General features: G+C 35.1%; 1 protein-coding gene across 2 annotated transcripts in view; it reads left to right on the plus strand.

The window, feature by feature from the left end:
* LOC135212170 (dnaJ homolog subfamily C member 8-like) overlaps positions 1 to 27,887 on the plus strand; it is a 117,804-nt gene that overhangs the window by 88,158 nt on the left and 1,759 nt on the right. For both annotated transcript variants that reach the window (XM_064245600.1, XM_064245601.1), the window contains exons 4-5: positions 10,627 to 10,721; positions 16,041 to 16,280. In XM_064245600.1, coding sequence (XP_064101670.1) covers positions 10,627 to 10,721; positions 16,041 to 16,280 — 335 coding nt within the window. The remainder of the gene's footprint in view (positions 1 to 10,626; positions 10,722 to 16,040; positions 16,281 to 27,887) is intronic.

Consider the following 27,887-nt stretch of genomic DNA (forward strand, 5'->3'; position numbering starts at 1 on the left):
CCTACATGACGGAAGACAGGGAGTCAGATAGCCAGGAGAGGGCTAGGGCTCATGACATCAGAGGCTTGAGTGCCTCTTTGGTTTTCAAGAAAAATATGTCTGTGGAGAGAATTCTGAAAGCTGGTGTTTGGAAATGCCAAACCACTTTCCCTTCATTTTATTTAAAAGACGTTGCCCATAGATCTTGGATACCTTTTCCTTGGGTCCAGTGGTGGCAGCCCAGCAAGTGGTATAGCTCATCCAGTACCCCTGGCGGGTCAGTTTGTGTCTAGTCTAAGATGAAGGTATGAAAGTAGAATGAATTGGATGACTGGTCTTTACTACTTTCTACTCCTTTACCTACGGGCAGTATGAAGGAGAGTGCCATCATAAGCTGGAACGGACTAGATGGAGGTGAGGTGGTCAGCCATACTGTAAAGTTATTTTAGAGTATAGTATACTTTTCAGTAGCAACACACCCCTCTCAAGTAATAAGGAAGGGAGGGGTGATGGTAGATCCAGATACAAGGAACAAGAGTGGTTTAGGAGAATGGAAGGCCCTCTATTTTCACATAGTTTATAAACCATGGCATGGTACCAGCACCCAGTGAGGGAAACCAATAGATTCTCTTATATCTTTGGTTCAAGGGTTCATAGTCCATTATCTTGGAATACTCATAATATTCGGAAATGGATTTAGGTGGCAAACTCCCAGTCAGTTATAGGGACTTACCTCCCTCCAATAAGTAAGTCTATCCTAATATTAAAACCGAAGGTTTGTTTCATATATGAACAAATGACAAATTTGTAACTAATTTGTATTTTTCATAACTAACAAACCTGAGGTCTTAACAGTTAAAGGCCCACCTCGAACCACCCCTCTAGTAGTCTAAACTGGGTTAGAAGTATAACTGGTAGGTCACAGGATGCCAAGGGCATTCTGGGTAATACATGCCCCATGACCTGGTAGATGCCAATAGTCCCCTGGATCGCACAAGTTTAATTTTAATTCTACCAGTTTCCAGCTTGGCGCTAGTAAATCCTAATGTTAAGACATCAGGTTTGTTAGTTATGAAAAATACAAATTGTTACAAATTTTTCATTTTTCATTATCTCTCTTCAACCACTGAAAATACCAGACAGTATAATAATCATTCATTCCTATTCTTAAATCTATTTTTACCTAATGGAGATATGTACTGACAGCTATAATGAAACATATAATGATGTTATAACAAGAAGAATTCTATAAAATATTTGCTAGCTTCGATGAGAGCAGTCTTTGATTAATTTTCTATTTTATGATATTTAATTCACAAATGTTTGTTTTGTTTTATTAAATGTATTGCATGACTAAGTTTTGAAATTTACAACATCATTTTACCAAAAGAATAAAAAAAATACTACACAATTCTTTGTGAATCATAAACAAAGAGTTAAAAGCTGACGAAATACAAATGGCGGCTACTTTGTTTACATATTACAGGCAGTCCCCGGGTTACAATGGGTTTGGCTTACGACATTCCGAGGTTAAGGCGCTTTTCAATTATGTTCATCAGAAATTATTTCCAGGGTTACGACACCTACAACGCTTATCTGGCAGATGAAATATGACACCAAAAATGCAAAATAATCAATATTTGAAGGTTTTTTTTATGAAAAATGCAATATGAATGCAGTTTACATAGTTTTCAATGAACCCAAAGCATTAAAAGTAAGGTTTTCTTAGGATTTTTGACGATGTTCCGGCTTACGACGATTTTCGGGTTACGACGCGTCTCAAGAACGGAACCCCCGTTGTAACCCGCGGACTGCCTGTACAGCCTAGAACAGCCATAAATTAAAAACAACAATAATAAAGGATTCTCAGATAAGTAAAATAACTTTTATATTTATTGTTGTGGTTATTATACAAAAATAAAAGTTTGTTGACTTCTGTGGAAAGAAATGCTACTTTGTTGACTTTGTTGTCAGGAAATCCTGAGAATATTGTAGGCTTAGCCGTGTCCCTAAAGTTTGCACTTTTCCAATACAGAAACAACATAACAAAAATAAAAGATTATCAAATAAGTAAAACAACATTTCTATTATTTGTTTGTTCTTGGGAAATCCAAAGCCTAGGCTTAGCCTAGTGCCAAAATTACTCATTTCCAAAACTAGCCTATACCACATGTTATGTTGAATCGCAAAATTTTGGGCCATAAAATTGGTCTTTAAATATCAAGACCTTACAAGAGCATGTACAGTAAACAATATTTGAAATTTTTTTATGAAAAACAATAAAAATGCAGTTTACATAGTTTTCAGTATACACTCAAAGCATTCAAAGTAAGGTTTTCTTAGGATTTTTGATGATTTTCGAAAATTTTCTGGCTTACGACGATTTTTGGCTCACGAAGCATCTCAAGAACGGAACCCCCCCGTCGTAAATAGGGGACTGCCTGTACTGAAATGACAAAAAGATAGCAAAGTATTTCCATGACCTCGAAGGATTATTGTTACATGGCTGAAGTGATTCTAGTATTTGATTGTTATTGTAAATAATCCAGTTATTTTTGTTAGAATTATCAGTTATTTTATAAAGTTTATATAATGTTAGTTTAAGTATAATAAGGCAGTCCTTGGTTAATGGCAGGGGTTCCGTTCCTGGCCGACTCTGCTAACCGGAAATGGCAGCTAACCAAAAGTCAGCGATAACAGAACTAGTAACCAGCTTAACGGCGCTGTTAACCGAAGATCGATGCCTCTGTTAACTGGAGATAGGTGCTGTTAACCGGAGATCGGCGCTGCTAAGCAGAGATTGGTGCCAAAAATCCAGTTAACAGCATTGCTAGGCAAGTGCCGTTAACTGATGCCAATGTTAACCTGGGCTACCTGTATTCATCTCTTTATTAATACATTTTACTGAGCTTGGTACATGTGTAAGTTTTGTAGGATTTTCTTAAAATTTTTGTTTGGTGTAATTTATATGAAGCAGTACCGCTATTGATGACTTTAGTACATCTACAATTACAAAAAATTTATTGATATCTTTCCAATTAATATTGCACTTCTCAGAATTGTAACTGGATTCCAATTCTGAAATTAAAACTTGCACATAGAATTTGTTGTACATATAGTAAAGCCAGAATTACCACTAGCCTTTTATACAGACCATATCACATATTTAACTCTGAATATCTCTATTGTTCATATGCGGAACAAACCTTCGGTCTGAACAATAGGATATTTCCAAGTGCAGCTGGTAAACATCCTATTGTAAAGGCCTCAGGTTTTTTAGCTATGAAAAATACAAATTGATTCAAAAATTTTTCATAATTTATTATTTAAATTGGTGGTACTCGGGAAGTTATTGGAGTATTATTAACTCTGTTTAGAGTAGTTTTAATGTTATTTTCTATTAGATAAGTTTTCCAGTATTTATGTAAAATTTGTATGGATGTTTTGTGTATATATTAGTTAATTCTATTATTTACATTAGCAATAACTTCATTTTTATTATATTTTGGTGTTGATAAAAATTTAGACCCCAGTTTAAAAAAACTAATAGGATTGTTATCATTAAGAATAACCAAATTACCTGTTATTACAAGTTCATGGAAATCTTTAATTCTACCATTTTGACATAAACATGACATATTATCTATGTACTACATCATTATTTATGTAGGTTCATATCATTTTTTGTATAATTGAAAGCAATTTGGCCTAATGTTTGTGAATGAATATTTGACTGAAATTTTGGAGTAAGTTATTTTAGAGGAAAAATCACCATTAATTCTGGAGTGTCAATTAATTTAAGGATACTTATTGTCCATGAATTTATTATCAGACTATAATTAGCATCTTATTAATTACACTGTATTACTCTTCATCCGCTTCTAAATTCCAGTTTTGATTAAGTTGAAATTTAAGTACAAAGTCCAGCTATTTTTTTAGCTTTGCTGCATTTTAATCCCAGAATCTTACCTTTTAACAAATCTAACTAAATTATTTCTTTTAAGAGCAGTGTCATTAATCTCATGTAGTAAATCATTAAAATCAACATAGTTACACTAATACCTCAATCGTAGGTGATTCAAGTTATGTAGATTCACAATAGCGAGAACTTTTTATCGGAACCTAACTAATTATCTTGCGCAAGTATTTCACAGACATGCAAACGCAAACACAACATTTTTGAAACCTGGAGAAACCCTGCAAAAGTGTTTCTTTAATTTTCTGTGTAATAAGTCTTCAAGCATTTATGTGTACATTAAGTACATTAGATGAAAATAACAATTTCTCTCTCTCTCTCTTTCTCTCTCTCCTTTTTTTTTTTTTTTTTACTGAGATGAGAGAATTTTTATGGAACGGTGGTGCTCAAATCTCATGCGACATGATTCTTTTTTGTATCGTCCAGATTCTCAGACTCAACGTGATGTTGCCAAGTAGTGTTATACTTTTTTTTTTCTAATGTCATACATGTCAAAAAGTTTGTGAATTCACAGCTAGCCCTATTTTCCTTATGGTTATATAAATATGATCCCTTTTATGCATTGGTATAATTCGTTATCTGTGTGATTTGAACTGATTTTCATTCGTAATCTTTGTGATTTGAACTGATTTTCTTTTCTTACGCTGCTAAGTTCAAAATGCGGTGTGATAAGGTTAGCTGTGCCATCAGTGAAAGCACACTTTACATGCTCCTCGGACTGGTCAACATAACTACGTCTGCTGCATTGACAGTAGACCTAATAAGCTCAACAGTCATAACAACATTTTCAATGTAGGAATATGAATTAAAACAAGTTTTCTTTGAATGTTAATACTTTCGGCTGTGTTTAAGATGCCTGTATGATGCAAAATGTTTTATAGGCCTAAAAAAATAATCTAAGCCTTCTGAGATATAATCTTTTATTAATGAATTTATTTGTAGAGATTATCTGTTTTTTGACAAATACAACAGGAATATGAATTACAACCAGTTTTCTTTGAATGTTGAAGTTTTAGGCTGCATTTACGCTGCCTATAAGTTGCAAAATGATTTATAGGCCTCAAAGAATAATCTAAGCCTTATGAGATGTAATGTTACTAATGTTTTTATTTGTAAAGATTACCTGTTCTTTGAGGAATATAAGATGATTTTGATTATATGGAGAAGATGACTATTAATCGAAATATCATAAGTATTAACCCTCTTACACCGATTGGACGTATTAAACGTCGAGTCAAAATGTCTCCCGTATGTCGATTGGACGTATTATACGTCGACTCAAAAAAGTTTTTTTTTAATTTGCAGAAAAATACTTATATAGGCCTACCAGCCAAAAACTTTTGAATCACGCGCCTTGGGGGATGCTGGGAGTTCACGAATCAAGGCTGTTTACAGTCGTTACGCAGGCGCGCAAGCGCAAATTTCTTTCTTATTGTCGCACTAAAAAGTATCAGTGACACATCTCAAAAATTATTTTGTCACTTTGACATAATTTTTACACCGTTTTAAATTATCCGTTACATGGATTATTTATATATGAAAAATGTGTGGCAAATTCATTTAAAATACAACAAAAAATTTATACTCATGATTGTAGCTTTTATCAGTTTTGAAATATTTTTCACATAAATAACGATAAGTGCCAAAATTTCAACCTTTGGTCAACTTTGACTACCGAAATGGTCAAAAAACGCAATTGTAAGCTAAAACTCTTATATTCTAGTAATATTCAATCATTTGCCTTTATTTTGCAACAAATTGGACGTCTCTAGCACAATATTTTGATTTATGGTGAATTTATGAAAAAAACAAAAAAAACTTTTTCTTCCCCCCCTTACATCCGCGCGGTAACTCTTCCGATAAATTTTTTTGTGTTGCGATTGTCCTAATGTTTGCACCATTTTAAATTTGCCGTTACATAAAGTTTTATATATGGAAATGTGCGCAATTTCATGCACAATACAACTAAAAACAACCCATGGTTGTAGCTTGTATCAGTTTCGAAATATTTTCATATAAATAACGATAAGTGCAAAAATTTCAACCTTCGATCAACTTTGACTCTACCGAAATGGTCGAAAAATGCAATTGTAAGCTAAAACTCTTATATTCTAGTAATATTCAATCATTTAACTTCATTTTGCAATGAATTGGAAGTCTCTAGCACAATATTTTGATTTATGGGGAATTTATGAAAAAAAACATTTTCCTTACGTCTGCGCGGTAACTCTTCGGAAAAAAATCAGAAATTTTTTCATGCGATTGTCGAAATGTTTGCACCATTTAAAATTAGCCGTTACATAAAGTTTTATATATGAAAATGTGCACAATTTTATGTAGAATACAACGAAAAATGATTGAAGGTTGTAGCTTTTATATTTTTTGAAATATTTGCATATAAATTACGATAAATAGAAAGAAAACAACGTTCGGTCAACTTTGAGGTCAACTTGTGACTCTACCAAAATAGTCAAAAAACGCAATTGTAAGCTAAAAACTCTTACAATCTAGTAATATACAGTCATTTATCTTAATTTTGAAACAAATTCGAAGTGTCTAGCACAATATTTAGATTTATGGTGAATTTAAAAAAAAACTTTCTTTCCCTCTGCGCGCAGATTCGGGGCCGCAAATCTCCGAAATGCGTACATCGCATTCTCATAATATTTGCTCCTTTTCATATTAGGCGTTTTATAGAGTTTTATATATGAAAATGTGCGCAAATTCATGAAGAATACAAACAAAAATATTTGAAGGTTGTAGCTTTCCTCATTTTTGCAATATTTGCAATATAAAAAAATATATACAATACTATTGAAAATTTTGACATTCGGTCAACTTTAACTCTTCTGAAATGGTCAAAAACTGCAATTCTAAGCTAAAACTCTTACAGTATCGTAATATTCAATCATTTATCTTCATTTTGAAACAAATTGGAAGTCTCTAGAACAATATTTAGATTTATGGTGAATTTTTGAAAAAAACATTTTATTATGTCCGCACGTTACGAATTCATGCATCATTTTGTGATAGTATTTTTTCTGTGTTGCTTTGATCATTTTACAATGTGTTATATATCAAAATGATTGCAATTTAGTGTACAATACAACGAAAAAAAAGTAGCACGTTAGCTTTAACCGTTTTTCGCACAGCTTGATTTGAATACAATTATGTATGAATTTTTTTTTTTGTCGCTACCATATATCGCATTATTTATATATGATAATAATATTTTTTTCATTTCTGATGGTTTCATACTAAACTTCAGGCAATGACAAAAAAAGGAGCCAAAAATGAACTCTTAATCTTGAACACTAAGCGCGCTGTGATTTTTTGAAAAAATTATTTTTTCCTCTTCCACACTCACTCCAAACCCGCCTCGGCATACGGGAGACGTTTTGGTTTTTAGGGCTTAGGCGTAAGAGGGTTAATATCAAGGCATTTGGGACACTTTTCAACTGGTTTAAAATATTATTTTCTTATTATAAGTCCTTCTCCTCGCTTTTGGTGTATAATTTATCCTTTCTTAAGGTAACTTGACGAACAAGAATGTGTAGATAACCTCATTTGCTTTCTGGACAGAAATTGTTAATAGAGAGATGTGACTGTTAATTGTAAAGTAAAGAAATCTAACATCTAGGCCTAAGAATAATATCTTGGCTTTGACAAAAGAATAATTGCTTAGGCGAATATTTATTAGTATGCCATAATTTTTTTAATATTTAAGAATTATAGCAATTGATTATGTATGAAAATCCAAATATTCCTCTGACACATATAAGTGTTTTCAAGATAATTTCATTGTCGCTACTCAGTGTAGACCTACTTATGTTACACCAGGTGGTGGTTGTTGCACTGACGCAAATGACACGTCACACACGCTCTGCTCACACGTTGATATCGGTGGGTGCATTCTACTTTTGTATATAATATTTACATATTTTTTAGCATTGAGGTATAAAAGCAATCAAATAAGACTATTTCAAATTTTATGTTGGCTTTGGAAGCATTATGAATGTTATGACAATTTTTTGTTTGGTTTTTTTTATTTAACTTTTGAACTGATGCTTGATGACGACTTCATTTTGGTCAAATGCTTCAGTGATGTGTGAACGAAAGTTTTGAAAATGTTTCGAAGAGTTTTTTCTGAAATTTGCTACACGTGACATTTTCTTACAGTTTTGACATATATGACAGATTTCACTCTTATGAAACATATTATGTCCATATTGTATGCAATAATCGCGTTTCCGCTTTGAAATAATAGATAAATATGGAGCATGCTAGGTTGCCAGTTAGTGAATTTTGAACGAAATCTTATGGAGTCATGTCGCATGAGATTTGAGCATCACTGTACATCCATGTACTATGTTTATTAACATTTTCAAATAATAATAATATAACTAATTACAAAATTTGTATGTGATAGTATTTTAAAGAAATAACCTTTCCATTTCACTTTTAAGTAAGAATAACTCTTCTCTATCTATCTTACTGAGATGAGATAATGAACCAAACAAAAACTTCTTTCAATTTTCTTCTGAAGATGGAAAAAGAAACCCACAAGATTACTGAGTATAACTTGTTTACTTTTAAGTATTTACATAGTATTTTACTTAACACTCGAGTACTTTCAGACCCTATCTATGGCCCTTTCTCAAGAGATATTTAGGTGGTCAGACTGGGCCTTAACCCATTCTGACCACCTACACATCTGTAGAGAAAGGGCCACAGATGGGGCCTGAAAGTACTTGAGTGTTAAGTAAAATACGTACTATATAAATACTTAAAAATAAACAAGTTATACTCTGTAATCTTGTGGGTTTCTTTTTCAATAATAATAATAATAATAATAATAATAAGGAAAGGAATCTAGAAAAACTAGAGGCTGAAGTAGCTCCAGGACTCATGCAGAAGAGTGTGATCCTAGAAACGGCACACATAGTAAGAAAAGTGATGGACTCCTAAGGAGGCAGGATGCAACCTGGAACCCCACACTATAAATACCACCCAGTCGAATTGGAGGACTGTGATAGAGCAAAAAAAAAAATAATAATAATAATATAACTGTAATTACAAAACGATGCATATAAAAAATTCATTCCTCCATCTTTGTTTTTAACTCTCAGAAGCTTGAAGTCCAGAGCTGCCAAATATGTCAAGTAATGTCAAGTGTTGCCAATTAGGGGTCAATGATTTTTACATAATTCTCTCTCTCTCTCTCTCTCTCTCTCTCTCTCTCTCTCTCTCTCTCTCTCTCTCTCTCTCTCTCTCTCTCTGTGTAAATATGTAATCTTCACACACTCCTATATTTTTACCAACCATTTGTTTCCTATTTTAAGGGTAATGTATTAAGCTAACTTTCAATGAAGTGACAGTAACTTTAATTTCATTTCAAAGTTAGCATAATACTTAACATATATACTCATGTAACACGTGATCTCGCATATCATGTGACTCCCAAATTTTCACCCTTAAAAAATTATTTTATCACTTATCTCACGTATCATGCGTGTTAAATTTACAAGACCAAATAACAATAGGCTAACCTCTTTTCCTCCTCTATCTATCCCATTTTTTTTAGTTAGGCTAACCCCTTTTCCTCCATCTCTTTATCTATCCCATCTTCTAGTAAGTTTAAAAAAGTAAAAGAGAATGCCAAAAGTATCGTTAGTAATGATATACTTGTTTTGAAAATGCATACAGCCAGAAACAGCTGATTTGCTATGAACCTAATCCGATAACAAAAGCCTTTTTTTTCGCATTTCATCCATCGTACGATAGTAAAAAAATCACTGTTGTTATGTTACAAATGATGTTATGGAGAAAAGATTGGCAAGGGCATATACTGCTAAATTTAATCTGTAAGTGTTGGCTGAAGTTGAGGAAAGAATGTTGATCTGCTAATGACTATTATCGTGCATCGGCAATGTGGATGAAACTCTCGCAAACTTCGGTATAGTACCATCAAACTCGACCGTAAACAAAATTTGAGAGTAACGTGTTTTAATCAAAACTATTGGGCATGAGAGAACACATTTTACTGTTTTCACTCCAATAAAAGATAAATACGTAAAGCTTATAGTATTCTGATGAGATCAAGTGAAAATATCAAAGAAATCTGTTGAGTTTTGTTTATGCAGTAAACATAACAAAACTCAACAGATTTCTTTGATATTTTCACTTGATATTTTCACCAAACTTGGCATATTGCAGTAGATTAAGGGAAGGTTAGGTTAGGGTGTAGCCTTGTTGAAATATGTCTCTGATCTGCTTTAAACCTGGCTGTGACCTACAGAATTAGCATGTGCAACTATTCTGCATTTTTACCCATAATTTTTCCAGGCAAATCCATTAATCAAGAAATTAGTATTTTCCTTCCATTCCTACCTTGCTGACAGTTACATGGAAAATTAGTTGAAGGATTGAGGTATACTTGAGGACAGAGGTGTTGCTTAAATAGTAGACTACCTTCTGTCTTGCAAACAGAAAACTGATGAGTCTGGATACCTTCAGGATACCAATATTATAAATAAATATTTTTAATTGGTTTGCATAAAAAAATTGTTTTTGCAGTATAGAAGCATTTTTTGTCTGTTTTTAACCATTGGTTATCTTACTTGATATTCTAAAATGAATTTGTAAAGTAACTATTTAAATTATTTTTTCAGAAGTGACTAAAGCTTGGAAATGTTTAGAAAATGACAGCACAAGACAAAAGTGTTTAGAAATTGTCGAAGAAGCTGAAGCTATTGTTTTAAAGAGAGTAAGTAGTATTTGCTTTGTTTTATGTTGTGTGATAACTAATTTTTTTAGTTTGTAGTTTTTCAGTACATATCCATCACAAATGACATAGCCTCGTTTTGTGGACCATGAAATCACCAGACACTCAAGTCAGTTGTATAACAAAATAGAAAATTGGTACTTGTACAGGTGCTAAAGGATTGCAAAGCAGCCAATAGCTAAGTGCGTTCATATTTGTTGTATGGACAGTTTGTTTTGAGGGATTATTTTATTATGTATCATTAATGGGTATTTTATTAAAAATTTTTGGGAAAAAATTATGCTGTTTTACCACAAACTCATTATGAACAGCCCAAATAACAATTTAGGCAGAATGGATTCAACTACCAGATCCTACTAATAGAATCTGTCATGGAGAACTTATAAAACCAAAATCAGGATTTAGTAAAAAGGATTGTAATTATACATCCACATAGAATCCTGATAATGGATAAAGAGTACCATGGTACTACCAGTCTACAAACTTAGGAGTCCAAACAAGTATGAGTAATGTCCCCAAGACAAATACTTAATGTCCCCAAGACAAATACTTGTGAAGTAGATTGGCACCTCCAGGTACCTACCAAATTAACTGCCATCTTTTGCTTATATGTTTCCCTTGAAAATTAAAGCGGTAGAGAGAGTGGTAATCTTTTAGATAATGCTTTATAATGAATTCAACTTCACCATCTGTCACATTATCAAATGAAAGCAAGATGACGTTTGAATCAGTATCATTATTGCTCCTTTATACTTGCTTGGGCTGAGAGGGGTGGGTTGGCAGAAGCACAGTAAATCGGTCCTGGAACCTTGACTTAGTCTACTATAGCAAGAGCAGAAGAAAGGCTCATATAGTCCCCAAGTTGCAAAAGCAAGAAGGAAGTTCTTTCTCGGCAAAATACGAAAGAGAAGCCAGATTGATGGGTCTATCAGGAGGTTTATTGAGACATTTAGAACTAAAAGATTGAATTTTTGTGGAAGTGTTTTCAAAAGGTTTACACAGTCTTCTCAGTCTCAGTTCAGCTAAAGAACCCACGATCAGTCCAAAGAATTCAGAAACCTTGGTGAAGGGCCGATATTCTCTTAATTGTATACCAAAACCTTCCCTTGATATCATTGAAATAGGGGAATGTCAGCTTCCTCTGTATGAAGTGTGTGTGAGGTTATACATGCATCTGTGAGCTGATTTTACACTGGGTAAGTAGTATCTGTTTTGTACTGCATTCTGTAAATGCACATAGAACTTATTGTAAACATTTCATTTAAATCTTTGTGTGCATGCAGGGCTTGTTCAAGATATACAGGTAGTGTTCAAGTTACGATAATTCGTCTTACAATAATCCGATTTTACGATGGGGTTAGCAATTAATACTGGTACGACAATATTTTGAAATTTCGCTCGTAACTGGTGCAGGCAGCAGCGTACAATCTTAGAGCAAGAGAGACCAAATTACAATAGCCCAACTTTATCCCATCTTCTAGTTAAATAAATTAAAAAAACAGCAAAATAGTATAATGAAAGTAGTATTATTTTAACGATATACTCGTTGTGTAAATTTTGCTAAGTACAATTGAATTAGATAACATCCATTTGGCTTGTATTTCAACCATCGTATGATAGTAAACGATTAATGTAGTTATGTTATAAATGACATTATGTAGAACGGGACTGATATATTTTTAGGTAAAAATTTTGTTCGCTATTGATGAAAGATCAGCAAGGAAACTTACTGTTGAATTCAAACCAAGTTGTAGCTGAAGCTTAGAACACTTTTGGAGCTGCTAATGACTATTATCGTGCATCGGCAACAAAGATAAAACTTCTGTAAACTTACGCCATCAAAGACAACCGTAGATAAAATTGAGAGAGAATCAATTTATTCAAAACTTCAGGTCTTGATAGAACACATATTACTGTTGTTTTCATGCTGATAAAAGACAAATATTGTAACGGTAAAGCTTGTACTGCGATGAAATCACGTGAAAATAGTGAACGGAATCACATAATTTTTCTTACATAATAAACACGCCCACAATGCAATTTGCTAAAAAGAAAGTAATTTAGTTCCCAACGAGACATTAAATTCATATTTTGATTTAAAAACACATCCTGTAACGAAACATTAACTTGTCTCTATAAGTAAAGTATCTAGATATTCTTTTATGCTAACTAGAAGCAAAACAATTTGCTGCAAATTGAGTTAAATACGACAAAATAAACTTGTATTCGACATCAGCTGATTTCCAAACCAAAACATTGACATAATATTTTAAAAGATGAATATTTGTTGTTTTTATTTCATAATTATATGTAATCATCAGTAGCCGGATATTGCTCAAATAGGCTGATGTCCTGTCCGACTCTGATTCCCGTTTCTTATCCAGTTTTTTATCCTACTGATATATCATAGTCAGAATATATTGAACCTCCAGAATTGGCATATATTAATAAATTACTATACCGTATATGTAGTATAGAGTATACTGTAGGCTAGGCTACTGTATTCATGTGTATACTATATACCATGGTATCATCATCATTATTGTATACGCTAGGCTAACTTGTTAATGTTATTCCATTTCTCTTTGTACTGAATTATCATAAGCCCAATATGGCATTGCCCGCTAGAGCAATTAGCTGAAATGATAAATTACTAATCCATATAATATATATATATATTATATATATATATATATATATATATATTATTATATATTATATATATATATATATATATTATATGTATATTATATATATATATATAATATTATATATATATATATAATATATATATATATATATATATATATATGTATATATATATATATATATATATATATATATATATATATATATATATATATAATATATATTATATATATATATATATGTATATTAATATATATATATATATATTATATATATATATATATATATTATATTATATATATATATATATATATATATATATATATATATGTATATATATATATATATGTAATATATAATGTATATATTAGTATATGTATATATATAATATATTATATATATATATATATATAATAATATATATATAATATATATAAATATATATATAATATATAGTATATATATATATATTATAGTATATATTTATATATATATATATATAATATAATTATATATAATTATATATATATAATAGTAATATAAAGTATAGTGTGTAGTGCAGGGTAGGCTACCCTATATGTAAAGATGGTACTGATTACCCTAGTGTTGGCTAGGCTATATTCGAGATATGATTTTTTCCAACAAACAATGGGTTTTTTGGAACCTAACCCCATCGTAAGTAGGAGAATACCTGTATACAACTATGTTTTGTTATTGATTTGGTGTAGCATAAGAAATTACAAAATTCTTGTTGTGTCCCAAAAAATTTAAGCTAATTGAGCATAGGTGTTCATATATCTTTGAAAAGTTTTGAGGAAATATTTAATGCTCCCTATTTACATTTATACACAATTATATTGCAATAATCACATTTTATTAAGATGTATTAACTATATCAAAACAGGATAAAAATAACAATTCTCAATCCAAGAGAGAAAGAAGGGGTATTATTATTTTTTTTTCTGCAACTATGGAGAGCACAGGATGAATAGAAATTGGCCTGTAGTTACTGCAGTCTGCAGATATGCCATTGTTCCAGACGGGCTCTGTATGACCAAGCTTGCATGCATTAGCAAAGATACTACATCTACATAAAAATCTGTAAGATATATACTATTTTTGGGGACAACTCACTAGGAACCCTTTTAATAACTAAGGGAAGAAACCATCAGCATCTCCACCCCAGTTATCACGATTATCAAGAACTTTCTTAAGATCTCCAAATGAAATGAAAAATTTTGTAAGAATTGGCTCAGGATGACAAGTATCAGGGAGAGGGACATCTTCAGCTGATTGGTTAGTTTAGAAGCTTGATGAAGTAATGAAGCAATTTAGCCTTTTCCTTGAGGTCGGTAACCAGTTTACCGTCATCTGTTAGTAGTGATGGAATGGAAGACAATCTTGTCCAAAAGGTAGGAGATGCTAATTTGGTTTACCACAGATGAGGCTGAGTAATTCCTTCAAGTTTATTCTTTAAGGAATTATTGTAATACCTCTCGGCTATGTGGTAAAATCTACTTCCAGCACAGTGAGACAACAACAAAGCGCCTCAGTGGCGTGGTTGGTATGGTATTAGCATCCCACCTCGGTGGTCGCGGGTTCAATTCTTGGCCATTCCATTGAGGAGTGAGAGATGTGTATTTCTGGTGATAGAAGTTCACTCTCGACGTGGTTCAGAAGTCACGTAAAGCCATTGGTCCCATTGCTGAATAACCACTGGTTCCATGCAACGTTAAAGCACCATACAAACAAAAAACAGTGAGACAACAAAAATGGTGCACTTTTCATGTGAGTGATTTTTTCTCCACGTGTTGAATTTGGTCGTTTGTCATGGTGAGCTTGTCTACATGGATCATTAAACTATGGCTGGTCATTTGTCCAAATCTTATAAATCTTTCCACTGGGTAAATACTTTTTGCTTAAGTCAGCCTAGGTGGTGTTGGTAAAAGAGCAAGGAGTGATATAGACCAATTTCATCAGCATTGTAGATTTGATCAAAACTAGGTCTTCCTTTTTCATCAAGTCTTGCTGTGAGTCTTCTTGCTGGAAATTCCACAATGAATTTTGAACCTAAGCAGCCAACCCTCAAATGTCTTGAAGTCTGCAACACCTTGCAGACCTGTGAACTTTGTAGCAGCAGCCTTCAACTCGGCACCACTCACATGTACCCCATCCAACCCCAGCCCATGAAACAAAGCAGATTCCAAAGAGTATGCATAAGATTCTTTTAAATAGGATAAAATATGAACACAGTTTGAAGTGTTTTGTAATTCAATAAATGTTGTGCTGTGAAATGCTAATTGCTTATCATTGGTGACATATATGGTAGGCTTCTCAAAAAATCTGTGCATTCTTTTTTCCTCTGTTGAATTTTCATTGTATTAATTTCTGTTTTCCTCTGTTGAATTTTCATTGTATTAATTTCTGTAATATATATATTTCTCTCTCTCTCTCTCTCTCTCTCTCTCTCTCTCTCTCTCTCATCTCTCTCTCTCTCTCTCTCTCTCATATGTAGAAGATGTTCAGTTGGTGTTTTTTCCAGTCTCTCTCTCTCTCTATCTCTCCTCTCTCTCTCTCTCTCTCTTCTCCTCTCGCTCTCTCTCTCTCTCTCTCATATTCATGTATAAAATATTCAATCTGTGTTTTTTCCAGATTGAAGATCGTAAAAAGCAGTTAAAAAGAGAAGGAAAGGACCCAAGAGTTGATGAAGATGATCCTGTGCAGATGAAACGTGCAATTTATGTACAAACAATGAAACTTTTTGCAGACCTAGAGAGAAAACGAAGAAAGCAGGAAGACCGAGATCAGGAAGAAAGAAAAAGGAAAAGAGAGTCAGAGATTCAGGAGGAAGAAAAGAGGAAAGCAGAAAAGGAATGGCAGAAAAATTTTGAGGTATGTATTTACCCCTTCTGTATAGAACAGGTTGAGAGAATCCAAAATTCTTATGGTACTTGTGATAATATGAAAAAGGATTGTTTTTTCTAGTTGTTAACTGACTGGTGACTGGAAAATGCGTAGCTGTAATTTTTTGTTCATTGCTGCCCCCTGTTAGGCCCTTTGGACCTCGGCTATCAATGTTTTGTCCAGCTTAGCGTTGCAACTAGTTTTTTTTTATACATTATTCTAGGTTCACCTTTCATTTAAGAACAAGTGCTTTTAAGTCTTATTAAATCTAGAAATCTGACCTATTCCCCATGTGATCATTTAGATCTTGGTGAGATATGTTGTTAAAGTTATATGGCTTCTTTGTGTACTATGTATTTTCCATGTTGAAGCTGTACAAAATGCAATAAGGGTCTTGGATCATGGGGATCTTCCTTCTTCTCTTTGAATTTAAATGTTTCAGTGTACTAATACTGTCTCTCAGTCTCTTTCATATTGCTGTTCAAGCTATCCAACCATTACTTCATAGTGCACATGTGGGGTTCCCCAGTATTGTCTTTTAATCATTTTACAGTATTAAATTTTTATTGTCTCCCTTCATCTTTCTACATGAGAGCTATTATCTCCCTCTTTTCCCTATGTTGATCATAGAGGAGACCATCACAGGGATTGGAGTTCACTTTCAAAGCCAGTAGTGGGAGCTGTTGTGGTTTGTCAACTGCCCCATACTGCTTACACCAGAGTGAAATCAATATGCTAATCATATTGATATTTCAGGTGTAGGACTGTCTTATAGAACTGGCTTCGTTAATTCCAGACTCGATACATATGACCCAGACAAAAGAAAAGCAACACCATTGTCAGCGCTTCTGTTGCCAAATGCTTAGGCATGTGATGACATCTTGTCAATGGATAACAAAAGTTAAGCTTGAAATATGTGAAGGAGAACATACAGCATCAGACAAAAGTTTTCAGATATCATTTTGAGACATGACATGGCAATGAAAAATGTTGAGAAAAATAGTTCTGCAGACACAAAAAACAAATGGCAAACTCAAGTCTACCTGGCACAATATATGCAACTGTCTTGAATAGGGAACTAAAGTTACAAAATACTTTAAATACAGTGGGATTTCAGTCTTTCCATAAAAAAGCAGAGCGCATTAACTCTTAAAATCTTCGTTTTGAGAAAATTGAAGTTAAAGATTTGAGTGCTCATAACTTTTTGCACACCCTAATGACTACATTTATCTCTTTCTGTTCTTTCCACCGATAAAAAATTTAGAAAAATTGCATGGTTTTGGAGTTGGACGCAGGTCTGGTTCTGAGGGCCAAAAAATTAGAAATTTTGAGAAATAGTGATAATATTCTTAAAATATCACTAAATGTGTTGGGAATAACCCACTGAAATATTGGCATCATTGGTAGATTTTTTTATATTTTTAAATAAATATTTCAAAAATATATTTGAGGTAGACAATTTTTGTTTACACATGACGACATAATTTGCAGTCAGTATATGTATTTATGGCATTTTTCTTTTATTTCTTCATTTTATGCTAAATGTTTTATCCCATGCACAAAATTGGTGACATGGCACAGCAAATTATCCTTCAAACAAACTGTCTACTGATGAGTAGTATAAGAGAAGGGAGGGTGGTTTGGTGTTGTTTGACAGGTGGCAGATGTTTACCAATTTCTTCTGTCTGTTTTATGGGTTTTCATTCATAATCTTTAACTATTCCCATTGTAAACATGCCAAGAAAAAGCAAGCTTGTTCTCAAACTTTCAGAGAAAACCAAGAATGGAGGAATAGCCAGCTGTTAATAAAACAAAGATAGGAAAGGAATTTGCTGTCTGGCATCTCTCCAGCACTGGGTAGTCATCAGCTGATTGACCAGCAACAAATGCCTTGATCACCACACCTGTGGTACAGAGATCTCCCAAGGGTAGCAAAAGTAATACTTAACCCTTAAACGCCAAGCCTCTATTTACCAAAGTGTCTGTCATATGGCGGCGGCGTTCGGGAGTTAGTGCCGAACCGGAAAAAAAGTTTTTTTACAAAAAATTACAGCATGCTTAGTTTTTAAGATTAAGAGTTCATTTTTGGCTCCTTTTTTTGTCATTGCCTGAATTTTAGTATGCAACCATCAGAAATTAAAAAAAAATATCATTATCATATATAAATATTGGAATATATGACAGCCTGAAAAAATATGTCATATATAAATTGTATACAAATCGCACTGTGAGCAAAACGGTTAAAGCTAATGAGTTAATTTTTTTCCCGTTGTATTGTACACTAAATTGCGATGATTTTCGTATATAACAAATTGTAAAATGATCAAAGCAACACAGAGAAAATATTATCACAAAATGATGCATGAATTCGTAATGTGCGAATGTAAAAAGTTTTTTTTCAAAATTCACCATTAATCGATATATTGTGCTAGAGACTTCCCGTTTGTTGCAAAACAAAGGTAATTGATTGAATATTACTAGACTGTAAGTGTTTTAGCTTACAATTGCAGTTTTTGACCATTTCAGTCGAGTTAAAGTTGACCGAAGGTCGAATTTTTTCTATTTATCGTGATTTATATGAAAATATTTCAAAACTGATAAAACCTACAACCATGAGTTATTTTTTGTTGTATTTTACATGATATTGCACACATTTTCACGTATAAAACTTTATGTAACGCTTAATAGAAAATGGTGCAAAAATTAAGAAAATAGTTTTTTTTTTTAAATTTACCATAAATCAAAATAGTGTGCTAGAGACTTCCCGTTTGTTGCAAAATGAAGGTAAATAATTGAATGTTACTAGAATGTAAGAGTTTTAGCTTACAATTGTGTTTTTCGACCATTTCGGTCGAGTTAAAGTTGACCATAGGTTGAAATTTTGGCACATCGTTATTTACATGTAAATATTTCAAAACTGATAAAAGCCACATCCATGAGTTATTTTTTGTTGTATTCTACATGAAATTACGCCTAATAGAAAAGGGTGCAAAAATTACGACAAGTTGACTAAAGAAATTCTGAGATTTTCAGCCGAGTTACCGTGCGCGGAGGTAAGGAAAAAGTTTGTTAAAAAATTCACCGTAAATCAAAATATTGTGCTAGAGACTTACTGTTTGTTGCAAAATGAAGGTAAATGACTGAATGATACTAGAATGTAAGAGTTTTAGCTTACAATTGCGTTTTTCGACCATTTCGGTCGAGTCAAAGTTGACCGAAGGTTGAAATTTTGGCACTTATCATGATTTATATGAAAATATTTCAAAACTGATAAAAGCTACAACCATGAGTTATTTATTGTTGTATTCTACATGAAATTCTGCACATTTTCATATATAAAGCTTTATGTAACGGCTAATATAAAATGGTGCAAACATTATGACAAAGTGATTAAAGAATTTTCGAGATTTTCGGCCGAGTTACTACCGCGCACGGATGTAAGGAAAAAGTGTTTTTCAAAAATTCACCATAAATGGAAATATTGTGCTAGAGACTTCCAATTTGTTGCCAAATGAAGGTAAATGATTGAATATTACTAGAATGTAAGAGTTTTAGCTTACAATTGCATTTTTCGACCATTTCGGTTGAGTCAAAGTTGACCGAAGGTTGATTTGGCACTTATCGTGGTTGATATGAAAATATTTCAAAACTGATAAAAGCTACAACCATGGGTTTTTTTTGTATTTTACATGAAATTTTGCACATTTTCATATATAAAAATTTATGCAACGGCTATTATAAAACGGTGCGAAAATTATGACAAAGTGACGAAAGAATTTCTGAGATTTTCGGCTGAGTTACCGCGCGGATGTAAGGAAAAAGTTTTTTTTAAACATTCACCATAAATCGAAATATTGAGCTAGAGACTTCCAATTTGTTGCAAAATGAAGGTAAATGTTTGAATATTACCAGAATGTAAGAGTTTTAGCTTACAATTGCATTTTTCTACCATTTCGGTCGAGTCAAAGTTGACCGAAGGTTGAAATTTTGGCACTTATCGTGATTTATATGAATATATTTCAAAACTGATAAAAGCTACAACCATGGGTTGCTTTTTGTTGTATTCTGCATGAAATTGCGCACATTTTCATATATAACGCTCTGTAACGGCTAATATAAAACGATGCAAAAATTACGACAAAGTGACGAAAGAATTTCTGAGATGCGTCGCTGATGCTTTCTATAGCGAGAAGAAAGCGATTCGCGCATGCGCGCCTCGGTAACGCTTGTAAACAAAATAACAGCATGATCCAAGAACTCCCAGCATCTGTCAAGGCGCATGATTTAAAATTTTTTGTAAACTAGGCCTATAACTATTTTTCCGTGGCAATTTTAAAAAACCTTTTGTAGTCAACGTCCACTTAGCACCCGACAGACAGTTTTAGTCGATGTATAATACGTCCAATCGGCGTTTAAGGGTTAAAAGAGGAAAAGGTTCTTTGGAAGTGAATAATACAAAATTAGTGCCAAGAGGAGAAAAATTGTGGATAAGGAAGTTCAAAACAAATGTTTTGAACAAGGACTTGTGAAATACAGTAAGCAAATGAGAGTGTCCCAAGTGCATTCCCCGATCAGGAAGCACTTTTACCTAGTATGGGACAGGCTCAGAATCGTCATTATCTGTTTCCTGTAATCCTGTAAATGTGATGAACCTTTGTTGAGTGTTGAAGATATAACATCTAAGAGAAGGAAAAATTAAGTTTTACTCACCCACCTTGAAGATGGTGTGCTCAATCATGCTTGAGGGTCTGTCTTGCACAGCTTTTGAAAAAAGTTGTGCAGTTTTTGACAAAAGACCAGTGAGCAAGTGACAGTGGCTAGAAAACGAAAGAAAAATAACACTAATTATGGTAGAAAAACTCAAGAACACCTTGATAAATCTGCTCAATGCATTTTTTCTCATTATGCAACCATGTTTGATCAACATTTAGATTAGAAGAGGAGCAAGAAGACAGCACCAAGTAAGCTTAGGGGCATTTCAAATATGGATTTTTATTGCAGTGTCTTACCGAACAATTATACAGCTGTAGGTACCCTACATGGCAGACAAAAGATTCAAACTTTCGCGGTGGCGCAGCCATGTCTGATGTAGGTGACGTTATCTCCCACCACTCGAGGGAGGGACAGGTACAATAGACCAGTGTCAAGAATTCATTCTCTCCTGGCTTCCGGTTAACTTCAGTATCGGTGCAGACAATTTTTCTTCATCGCTGGATGATTTTTTACTATCTTATACTGGTGAAGTACTCAACTTCGTGTTTTTGCTAGTTGTTTGCTTTCATTTTAACTGCATTTAGTTGTAGCACTTTAGCCGTCATGTCAGATTCTAGCCCTTCAGGTGTTAGGTTTTATGCCGCAGGGTGCAAGGCTAGGTTGAAGATTAACCCTATTTACGACCCACACTCAAAGTGTATTAAATGCAGAGGTAAGGGGTCTGAGTGTACTCATGAATCGGCTTGTGACGAATGTAAAGATTGGAGTGACAATCAATGCAAGGTTATTCTTGCACATTCTGATAAACTAGTAAAGGATAGAGTGAGGAAGGCAGCTCTAAGAGCTGAAAGTAAAGTTAGTATAGCCTCTTCTGTGTCTTCCACAGATCCAGTTTTTCCTGTCTGGCTTCTCCTGCTCCTTTAACTCCTTTACCAGCTTCACGTGTAGTTTCTCCTGACGCCATTGCCAGCCTTGAAACTAGGTTCAAGAAAAAGTTCGATGTTCTTGCCAGTATGGTTATGGAGTTGTGTTTTTTGGTTAAGTCTTTTGTAGCAAAGGGTTATTCTAACAATGAAGTGCCAAGTGTTAGTGCAGTGCTTTCTGACGGGGTGGCTGTTTGTCCCACCAGTTCTCCTAGACGAAGGTCCCTGTCCCGCTCCCCTGCCAAGGGAGACTGGTGGGGTTTGCCCACAAGCAGTCACTTCCTCCAGCGATCCTGTAGTGCGCCAACAGGTTTCAACAGAACATCGTTGGAAAGGTGTTTTGTTTGTTGCTCCTCTATCGTCAGAGTCAAGTGATTCCTCTCCCGTGAGGCATCGTAAGTGGCGTAGTTCGTCAGTTTTGCGTCTATTGAAAAATCGTGTGACTGCAGGTGACTTCTCCCCTCCTTCTGTTAAGAAGTCCAAGGAAGGGGATCTCAGTCCCCGTACATCTTGTAGTGTCGCTACTTCTACTTCTCCTCGAGATCGTTTTTCTACTTTGGACTTTTCAGACCCGCAAAGCGGATGTCGTATTTTGACATCTTCGAAACCTTTGATGCTGGTACATTTGTCGAAATCACCTTCGACTTCTTGTGCGATGTCTGCTTCGACGAGTATGGATCATTCGGTGTCAAAAGTTTCGACACTTGCGACTTCTGGCGTTTTGACTAATGCTGTTTTGACTCAGGATAATTCGAATCCGTTCCCTCAGAAATAGTTGGAAGAGTTGATGGCTTATTTGAAGGGCAAGTTGTCGGCCCCTAAGCCAGCAGAACCTTCTCTTTCTCCGGTTTCGTCGGATGAAGAAGAGCAGGAAGCAGACTCTATTCCCACGTTGGCGTATTCGAGTCTTCTGCGGTATCTCTTGGATACATACCCTGATAACTTTAGCGCGACAGCTCCCAGTTCTCCTGCTTCAATTTTTATGATGAGAAGGAAGATGTGGACCCTTTGCTTCCCAAGTTAGTTTTATCAAAGGCTTCGAAGAAGTCTCTTCATATTGTAGAAGACTGGTTATCGACTAAGAGAGAGTCAGGCAAGGCTTCTTTTGCTTTTCCACCATTGAAACTCATCAACAAGAGATACCGTTTCTATGTAACTGGAGAAGCTCCTTCCATGGGAATTTCTGCCTCCTTCCAGGGGGATTTCTCTGGTCTTGTCGACGTTAATTGCAGGGCGGCACTTTTGGCAGCGAAGGTGTTCTTTTCTTCCCCTGTATTAGATCATTTGGTCAAGAACCTCTTTAAGGTTCTGAAAATTATGAGTTTTTTAGACTGGATAGTCGGAGCTCTGGGTTCGAAGATTGAGGATTGCCCCTCTATTCCGGAAGATGTGATGTCGGATTGGTTAGGGGATCTTTCGTGTGCCGACAAATCTGTTGGGGACGCTTCTGATGAGATCGCCTCTCTCTTTGCCTTTGGGACTCTTTAAGAAGGGACATCTTTGGTGCTCCTTTGTCACGAAAGGAGTTACTTCTTCCCAGAAGTCTGCCTTGCTTTTCTCACCATTAGATAAGCAACACTTATTTCCAGAAAAGACGGTTAATGCTATTCTTTCTGTCTTGGAGAAAAAGTTGACAAATGATCTGTAGGTCCAGTCAACTAAGCAAGTGAAAGCCACCTCTGTGACTCCTGTAAAATCTTCCTCTCCTTTGCAGCAGCCTTTTCGTTGAGGCAGATCCATGCCCTTCATCAGACCTCACTCGAACCTACGCCTCCCCTGCCAAATCCATGACAAAACCTGCTTCTAAGCCGTCACCTAAGTAATATGACTATCCTTCATGCTCCGGTATGTTCCAGGTTGCACTTGTTTTGGGAGGAGTGGTCCAAGTTCTTCACCTCGGTTACTCCATTCCTTTCAAAGCTCCCCCCCTCCCCCTCCTCACTCTCTCTCTTCTCCTCTTCCTCTCTTCCTCCTCTCTCTCTCTCCTTCTTCTATCTCTCTCTCAATCTACCCTCCCCACCACTCTTTCTCTCCTCTACTCTCTCTCTATCTCTCTCTCTCTCTCTCTCTCTCTCTCCTCTCTCTCTCCTCCACGTGTGCCGATCATATTGTCGGCTTACTCTCCAGGCTCGGAGAGGTTTGCAGCACTAACCAAAGATGTGGGAGCTTTCCTTCAGAAGGCAGCAATAGAGTTAGTAATCGACAAGTCGTCTCCTGGGTTTTACAACCGCCTTTTTGTAGTCCCCAAGGCATTGAGGGGCTGGAGCCTGTGTTGGATGTGAGCGCTCTGAACTTGTTTGTCTCAAAAACAAAGTTCAATATAGAAACAACCCACTCGGTCCTAGTGTCGCTTCTCCAAGGAGACTGGATGGTCTCTTGGACATGCAAGATGCTCATTTCCATTTTCCAATTCATCAGAATCAAGGAAATTTCTTTGATTTGTTTTCTTGGGCAAAGTATCCCAGATTCAAGCGCTGTGTTTTAGTCTTTTGATGGCTCCTCAGGTGTTTACCTGAGTATTGGCTCCTCTAGCGAAGTGGCTACATCTCCTGGGTATCAATGTGGCACTTTACCTGAATAACTGGCTTCTCCGCTGCTCCTCGGAAAGCCAGTGCATGAAGATCGAGAGAGGACTCTTTGTTTTACTCACTCATTAGGAATTCTCGTCAACGAGAAGAAATCACAGCTGATTCTGACTCATAATATTCTATATTTGGGAATGACTCAAAATACTCAAGTTTTTCTGGCTTTTCTCTCCCCGTAAAGAGTTCAGTCATACCTTCAGGAGTTCCTAAACCGTTGATCTTGTTCTGCTCTCCAGTGGATGAGTCTTTTGGGCAACTTATCGTTGATAGAGAAGTTTGTAAGACTTGGAAGGTTACATATGCAACCCCTTCAATTCTTCCTGAAGATATCGTGGTGCAGGAAATCTCAGCTGGACTCGAAGGTGTTTGACATCATGAAAGAGATCAAAGAGGATCTAGCATGGTGACTCTTGGAACCAAGACTATCGGAAGGCATCTCTCTTCTTCCTCTCCACCCAACCCTACAGTACTTTTCTGACGCATCCGACGTAGGTTGGGAGCAGTCTTGGTAGAGATGAAAGTGTCAGGAATATGGTTGATGGAGCAGAGTTACCTTGACATCAACGGAAAGGAATTACTACCGGTCCATCTGGGTCTTCAAGCCTCCATTCACCAGATCACAGGGAAAGCATTGGCAGTACATGCAGACAACTCCTATGCGTTGTCTTACATTCGAAAGCAAGGGGAACACGCTCTTTCACCCTTTACGAGAAAGTGAGGGACCTTTTATGGGCGGAAAGGAAGCAAGTGTGTCTGATTCCTTGGTTCGTCCGGGGAAGATGAATGTTTTGGCAGACAAATTGAGTCGATCAACAGGTTCTTCCGTTAGAATGAACTCTCGATTCCAAGGTTTGCCTTGACCTTTGGAAGTTATGGGGAAAATCGGTGATAGATCTGTTCGCCACTTCCAGCAACAATCGACTCCCTCATTTTTGCTCTCCAGTTCCAGATCCTCTAGCATGGTTCATCGATGCAATGCTTCTGGACTGGTCAGGGCTGGACACATATGCCTTTCCTCCATTCAGACTGATAAGGCAAGTTCTGAACAAAGTTCGCTTTCATCAGAATGTGTCACTTACTCTTGTAGTACCATTCTGGCCAAGAAAGGAATGGTTTCCAGATCTTCTCAATCTACTTGTAGATTTTCCGAGACTCCTGTGTCCAAAAAGTAGCTACTCGGACAACCACATTTTGCAAGGTTCCATCAATGGTTGTCCGCTCTGGCCCTGACAGACTACAGACTGTCAGGAGCCTTGTCAGAGTGAAAGGTTTTTCGAGAAGAGCTTCGGAAGCTATCTCTAAGTGTAGAAGAGCGTCTAACAGACTGTACCAATCCAAGTGGGGAGTGTTTTAGAGGATGGTGTAAGCAGAATAAAGTCTCTTCTTCTGAGACCTCTTTTAAGTGAGATAGCAGACTTTCTTCTTTTTCTAAGAGTATCTAGAGGCTTGGCTCCCTCGAAGATTAGGGGTTACAGGGCGATGTTAGCATCTGTATTCAAACACTGAGGCATTCACCTGTCTAATAATAGTGACCTTTTGGACTTGATTAATTAAGTCGTTTGAAAATTAAATTTTATTATAAAAATTCCATTTTGGCTAGAAATAGTGCTGAATGTTGGGAAGTGGCCCATCCCTGGTAAAACGAAACCCTTATATGATGAAGTGCTGTTTTAAGAATACCATAGGTGAAACAGTCTTGGCTCACAGCCATAAGGAGCATGCAGCCTCACTTAGATTATATTATTCTCCTTAGTGCAATTATCATCAATAAAGCCTAGCACATTTATGAGTGGAGTGTTGAAAAACCTAAAATGCCATTCAGACTGCTGCTACTATAGCAAATCTTGTCTGATTTGCATGAATCCGTTACTCGAAAGCTAATACTTTTCTTCAAAGTTTGGTGGTAGCCAAATGCCTCATTGGTGGGAAATCTATTTCTGTATTAGAGTTTATGTTGTTACACGAGTGAAATATAGGATAAAAATTTGTATGCTGAGAAAAAATATAACCAAAGACCTACTCCTAAAGAAAAGAAAAAGTACCACCAATCTGTTTATTATGGCCTCTACTCTTCACCAAAAATTCACCAAGACCTAACTCCTAATAGCTAGTGACTAGTAGCGATATGAAAAACTGACTAGTAGTGATATGAAAAACTGACTAGTAGTGATATGAAAAATTGATGAGTTAGTGACTAGTAGTGATATGAAAAACTGATGAGTTAGTGACTAGTAGCGATATGAAAAACTAATGAGTTAGTGACTAGTAGCAATATGAAAAAATGATGAATTTCACATAAAATTCATTTCATTTATAGATAGAATTCAATTGATCCTTGTCTGTAAAACCACCGTCATAAGCACAAACTTCAGTGAAAAACTCAGCATTGTAGCTCAATTAGGAGAAAAGTGGTGCCAGCAGGGAACCTTCCCTCTTAATGAAATCTGTCTTTTTTACAGCAGAATTTCTTGGACAGTGAGAATTAGCCTCTCCTAGCAAGTAATGATAAGTTATGAAAATTGGCAAATAGCCTACATGATACAGTACTGTACTTTAAAGCCAACTTATGTGGCTTATATTGACCAGCTGTTCCATGTAGATTAATTGATAAATTATCCTAACTGTAATCTTCTAGTTGTCATTCTATTTTAATTATTTATTTGTTTACTATTCAATATCAGGAGTATATTTACAAAATGAATTGCTTCTCAACAAACTTGCAAATACAGTATTGTATTGTACAGTTTAGTCTAAAACTCAATTTTGGAGTAGAGTTGTCATGGACTCGGTCCAAGTACAGTGAATTAAAATTAACAGTTCATGAACAGTTTCCTATAGCCATTTGTTTATAGGAATTGATAATAAATGGCAATACCTTCTGCCATAAGAATCGTATGAGTTGTGAGGCACCCTTTAATCTGCAAATAGGAAGTCATAGTGAATTCTTATTTATATCTTAGGGGCAAGAATACAAATTAAATGTTCTCTCAAGTAGATTGTTATGTGCTTTGTACAATGATGTATGAGGTAATTTTTGACTTAAGATGACAGTTTCATCAGTGATTTATATTCATGGAAGAGGAATTTCAAACAAAATAGATCCATTACAGGCCAGTGTTTCATCTAATGTTTAAGGATGATAACATTTGTCTTAGAGAACTGAGATGGAATCCTAAATAATGGAGAAACAAGACACTTTCATATTTAGACAGGTATAATATCATGTATTGACCTTGCTGTTTTGAGTACTGGTTGTGTTGTTGACTTATGCATAAGAACTCTGGATGCCTGGCGTACCATTGAACCATATTCCTATTATCATCAGATTTGATAATGACTGTCCTTACTAAGATCACCAAGGTGACTTCTTGAAA

This window comes from Macrobrachium nipponense, chromosome 40, assembly GCF_015104395.2.
Source record: "Macrobrachium nipponense isolate FS-2020 chromosome 40, ASM1510439v2, whole genome shotgun sequence".
NCBI lineage: Eukaryota > Metazoa > Arthropoda > Malacostraca > Decapoda > Palaemonidae > Macrobrachium > Macrobrachium nipponense.